At 46.4% G+C, this 5,713-nt stretch overlaps 1 protein-coding gene across 1 annotated transcript; it reads right to left on the reverse strand.

The window, feature by feature from the left end:
- Window positions 1-201: 201 nt before the first annotated feature.
- On the reverse strand, window positions 202-513 carry PPTG_21744 (hypothetical protein; the record flags this gene model as incomplete). Its single annotated transcript, XM_008899928.1, has 1 exon — window positions 202-513. One exon carries the CDS (start codon window positions 511-513, stop codon window positions 202-204), a length of 312 nt encoding a protein of 103 aa, XP_008898176.1.
- Between the last annotated feature and the right edge of the window lie 5,200 nt (window positions 514-5,713).

Genomic DNA, 5,713 nt, shown 5'->3' on the forward strand with positions numbered 1-5,713 from the left:
CACATACATTTACCACATAGGCGGGTTTCCGCAATAAAGAGAAAATAAACAGTTGAGATTTAGAACACTAAAGAGTAACGTCCCCTTTTATTAAGGTTATCGTTAGTAGGTGCCTTCGGATATTAAGGACCTATTAACCTTATTAGGGTGTTGAGTTAACCCCTTTACTCTTTGAGTTAACCGTCTTCCTCTGACGCTAAGCTACGGCAGCCCCGCTGCAGTGCTCGTCCACCGAATCTTGAACATGGGTACAGGTACACTGACGCTGTCCCCGTTCACTTCATTGACAATACGATAGCTGGACACAATACCAATGAGAAACGTTGCGTCAGCGTTCCGACACAGATGTCCATCCATCCAGGGTTCATAGGCGGGAGAAAATGCAACTCGAGCAGTAATAAACTTGGTTGCTGAAGCACTGGCCCTTCGTTTTAGCTCTTGTTGCAATGCCATTGTCATGTCAGATCTTCCGGTGTTTGTCTTGAATTTCTTGCGACCTGGACAAATAGCCATTGGTTTACGAACGAGCTTTTGGGGTTTCTTCTGTTTTGATTTTGATGTAGGTACGCCCTGCGAAGTTGGAGATACTGTGCGCTGGCGCTTTAAAGTAGGATCAACAGACTTCGCTTTCACAACTTTCCTTTTTCGTGGATCCGTGAGCGAGACGTTTGACGTGTGAATCGGTGTCAAGGAAAATGTAGGACGAATACTACTCGTTGCCACGGAATGAGGCGTGTCCACCAGCAAACTGGGGCCCGCCGTTGCAATTTCATAGCACCTTTTGTCGCAGTAGCCGCAATCTCAAAAGTCTTCCATGCGTTCGCGGTCAGACTCCGGAGATCAAGCTGAATACAGGCATCGTGAGTGCAGAAATGATGCATAAACGCCCCGCAACTTGAGCACGATCGCTCCGGTGAACACACGTCCTTGCAGACAGCGCATGCCGCCGCCGGGCCCGTTGTAGTGGCTTGGCTCAAGCATGGTGTACGGAGTGGAGATTTTGGTTGAGGCTCTTGTATAGGCCCCACAAATAAACTACTTCTGTCAATCACCGCCACCGAGCTCAAATCACCATCTCTTGAAGCCATAGAGCTTAGCCCCAATTCAGCCGCCTCTAAGTCTGCGCAACCACTAGCGCCTCCTTCAATAACAACACAGTCGGTAATCGCCTCCGGAACAGGGCCGATTTGTGGAGTTCCAGCAGCCTTCCGATCCTGTGATCCAGTAGTTACAAATGCTGGCTCATTTTGAACCACTTCAGACCTGTAATACTCGAGAATATTGCGCTCTCCCAAAAAGAAATCTTTGCCTTCCAACCCGTCGGGATTTCCACCGGGACGTATATAGCGACCCTAGAGATGATTTTAGTCCGCGAAACCCGCGCAGTTTAATAGCTTCTTGGGGTAAAGTTCCGATCGTTGTGGCTGGTGAACGCTTTCTTGACGGCCTCGGGGATGGCTTCCAGTTCGTTGCTAATGTTATTTGCCGGTCGCGATTCTTTCGACTCTCTCAAAGCCCCTCCATCAATCGCTGTTTCTGTGTAGCCAGCATCGATCTCTTCATCTTCAAATACCTCATCAAGAAATTCTCCTCACAATGACAGAGTTGGATCGCCATCAAATCCGTCTCCCGGAACTTCATTACCACTGTCTTCATCTACGATGTCACCCTGTTGCGGCGATGGAGTGAATAAGTTGTGGGCATCCGCTACAGCCAAGTTAATCTCCCTCTCGATTGGAGAAATTAAGAGATTTTTCTTTGGGTTATCCGAGACGGTTGTCTTCTACTGTGTACGCTGTCAACATGTTTCGCAACGATGAAAATCTAGCGCCTTCGATGTCCCCATTCGATTGCGTTTAGCAGTGTGGATCAGACCAAGCTCGCTAAATAGGCGCTCGCATTTGCTGTATTCGCTGCAATCCGGAGAACACGCATTGCCAGCTTTGGTAGTAAAAGTATTCTAACATTTCCACACTGACAGAGGAGTTTGAAGAGCTAGATGACACTGAATACTGGGGCTCAACGCATTTAGAGGTCGCAAAGAGCTCCAGATAGCACTCAGACCTGATGAAATTGAGGCAATTGAGGCGATGACGTTTAATCCGATGGCAAGACTTGAGCAGCCGATAGGGTTATTTTCGCATGCCGACGGATCCACGGACACGAAGCTGAAAGAAACCAGTCGCAAATTCTTCGGTCACTCTGCAACGTCTAGTTTCTTTCCTTTCTGTCTATCTCTTTCTGGAAACAAGTGGTGGAGTTTAGCAACGGTTATGCTGCAGCAAAAAGTATCCGAACTTTGTCAGAAATTACGCCAGATGTGCTCATGACGTTTTCTTGGGTATCTTTGGTATATGGCCCTTGTCAATAAAGGTGAAATGGCGAACTACTGGAGCGATAGTGAGGGATCCAGAATATTCCCCGGTACCAGCTCTACAAACTTGGGGTCGGTGATGGCGTGGATTCGTTTCTTGTACATCCGTAGAAACCTATCTTTCCGCTCTGAAGTGACCCCAACGGAGACAAAGCGCGATCCTGCTGCCAAAATTCGACCGCTGTTGTCAATGCTGAAAACACGATGCATGCGTCATTTTATAGTTGGCAGAAATGTTGCCGTCGGCGAGACTAGCATTGCATGCCGGTCGCAATACGCACGTCACATCACCATCTACAATCCGAGAAAGCCCAGCGGAAAATGCCATTTCAAACTGTACATGTGCTGCTGTTTAAGCACGTGGTTGGTGCTAAATTTTAAGCTACATTGCTCAAGCGAACTTCATGATAGACTGGATGGTGTACTTAAAACTCCGCAGATTGATCGCTTAGCTGAGTTGACACGAAATTCGTCTGAAGTACGACGCCATGTACTGGAAGCTACGCAATCGTTGGAAGGATCACGTCGTATTGTATATACCGATCATTTCTATACCTCACACCTTCATTTTGAGAGCTTGAGGTCAGTCGGGCTGTATGGGCGAGGGAGTGTTCGGTCATCTAGCAAGCATATCCCACCCTTCACAATATTAGACCCGAAGGTGGACAAGGAACGGAGAAGGGCAAAACAAGGTGTTTGTGGGGGAAAAACACATATTAGCCGCTAGCTGGATGGACGGATCGATTGTAAACGTAGTTTCCAATGCGGATGGTTCCCGAACAAACACGGTTTTTCGAAGAATCAAATAAGAACTGGTACCATTTGAAGCCCCGGCTTGTTTTAGTGAGTACAATACAGCCATGCAGGGTGTGGATCGTCACGATCAATTACGCAGTCGTTTTTCAATTGCTAGTTGGCATTCGTTCAAAAAATGGCATAAGAGATCGCGATGACTATGATAGATATAACGCGATGTAATACCTATATATGTCACACTCTCGCTCAAGGTGACGATGTGAATGGCGCTACGCAGCTCGATGGATCCTCATCTCAGCTTCGTGGTCGTGATCGACATCGCTCGTTTGTTGCGGAGCTTATTGGAGAGCTTTTTGACGGGACGTGGAGGAAATGGAAAAAATAATGGCAGCGGAATTGTATATGCAGACCAGGATCCAACGCCGTTGGCTGGTACACAGCCTGTCCATGAACACAGTGTGGGACCAGCAGAAGATAGCGTGGGTCCCTTTTGTGTTGCCAAAGAATCCTGGATACCCTTGAATGGCAGAAGTCGCGCAACGCGAGAGTGTACAGTGTGCAGATTTGAAAACCGAACTCCTACCCAGAAAACAGATTATTACGAGACGTATAAGGTCTCCCATTGCTAGCGAGGTTATTCCGTTGATGATACAAAGCGACATTTGTGTCAGGAATCGAGTTGGACATGCTGGCAAAAGTACCATGAGTATTATTTGCCCAAAGGGGCTTACAGCCAAAGCGGAAACCTGATGAGGAGCTCTGCCATTTACAAGGCCCAAGTACCGTTCATGAAATGACGCAAGGACAAACCCAACGTTTCGTGTCCTAGTGAGCCTTGCTGAGCTCTATTTCACGCAGTAACTACAATAATAAATGGTCCCCATCGTCATTATTACATTATAACAGCCGAGGGATGCAACCGTTCATTAAATGTCGATACCAGCGTAGTCTGGAACTACGGTTTTAGCGATAACTGTTCCTTGAAATGCTAGCACGTGTGTAGGGCTACTAAGCCATCAATATTATAGCTATTTCGGAACAGCACACCGATACCACGAACATTCATTGAAAATAATATCGGCAACTTCGTCACCCCACAATCTTTTGAATGCTACTCAGCATCATTATGGAGGAAATTCAGAAATGTGATGCACCATTAGTGCGTTTATACGTACCTGCAACGTGAAACTACGCGACAATCATTGCCAAGTAAGCGTCCGGGACATTTGCATCCTCGATCGATGGTCTATACATCAGTAATAACCACGATTTCACTGCCAATCTAGATAGTAAAAGCAACAAAGACATAAGCTATATGGAAACATCTTGGTCGTGCTGCATTTAGTTTGATTTATATGTCGCCAGACAGCGCTCGAAGCTTCAAACCTGCATCGCCAGTACGAATTCGCTTCTTGCCGGAGCACTCACGGTTAATCAGCTCTTCTGCCTTATATTCTTGTTTGCAGTGCTTGATCAGAGATCAAGGTAGATTCTCGGTCACATAATGAAGAAAGTTTCGAAAAACCATTGCTTAGCGACACAGCATTTACCGTGACAACGTGGCTCACGGAGTTTGCATTCACACTGCCTCTTTAGTTTATCGGTGAGTAGAAGCTTTGACTTTGGGCTCCATGGTGAGTAGAAGCTTTGACTTTGGGCTCCATGTGATTCTGCTTGCAACTCGTCAAAGCGAAGTCTTTCGTTTGATAAGGCGGTCATGCGACATTTCTTGAGCGATTGCAACACGCTGCGGCATGGACCCTTTCCTGTATGAGCAGTAAGTGAAGGGTCGCCTAAAACCTTGCACACATCATAAAAAAATCCCATTTTAACTCAAAATTTCTAGAAAAACCTCTTTTAATAGATATTATAAAAAGGTACTTAATGTACCTTTTTACAACTTTGACTTGAGTTCAGTATGAAGGAGCTTAATATAGAGTTGAATGGGAATAACGAAAGGGTTAAACCGTTTTGTCATTTAAAATAAATTACCGATTAAACTGATAAAACCGTTTCAGGACAGTTTTGGAAGGCACCCGGTGCCCGGCACGTTTATCATCATATGCTTTTTTGATGACGATCTATGATTGCGTACGATATTATCTACCAGCACTCTCTGTTTGCTGCGAGAATAACGTAGTTCATTCCACAATTAACCTCGAGTCGTTAAGAAGATCAGTTTGGAGCTCTCTATCCATCCAGTACCATGCGCCTCAGCCACATTTTGCTAGCAGCAGTCGGAATCCTTGTTGCCACCGTCGATGGCCTCGCCGGTGAAAGAAATAATATTCCTGCGCCAAACGTCCAGGTGGAATCTACCACTGTGAAGGAAACGAACGACACTATGGCGGGGAATACTACGGCGGGGATGACTGTTCTGCCGTCCGTTGATGCCAACGATGCTCAGCAAGACGCTGGCAGATCTGCCGTGAAGGAGGAGAGATCGCTGCGAGCGACGACGAAGTTCGGGTGAGTGAAAGATGCAGCAAAGGCTTTCAAGAAGAATCCTCGGGGTTTCTTGAATTTTTTTAATTTCTTTCGCAAGCAGTATTAGTGGTTGGTCAAGGAACGTTAGATCAACAC

This window comes from Phytophthora parasitica (genome assembly GCF_000247585.1).
Source record: "Phytophthora parasitica INRA-310 unplaced genomic scaffold supercont2.8, whole genome shotgun sequence".
Taxonomy (NCBI): domain Eukaryota; phylum Oomycota; class Peronosporomycetes; order Peronosporales; family Peronosporaceae; genus Phytophthora; species Phytophthora nicotianae.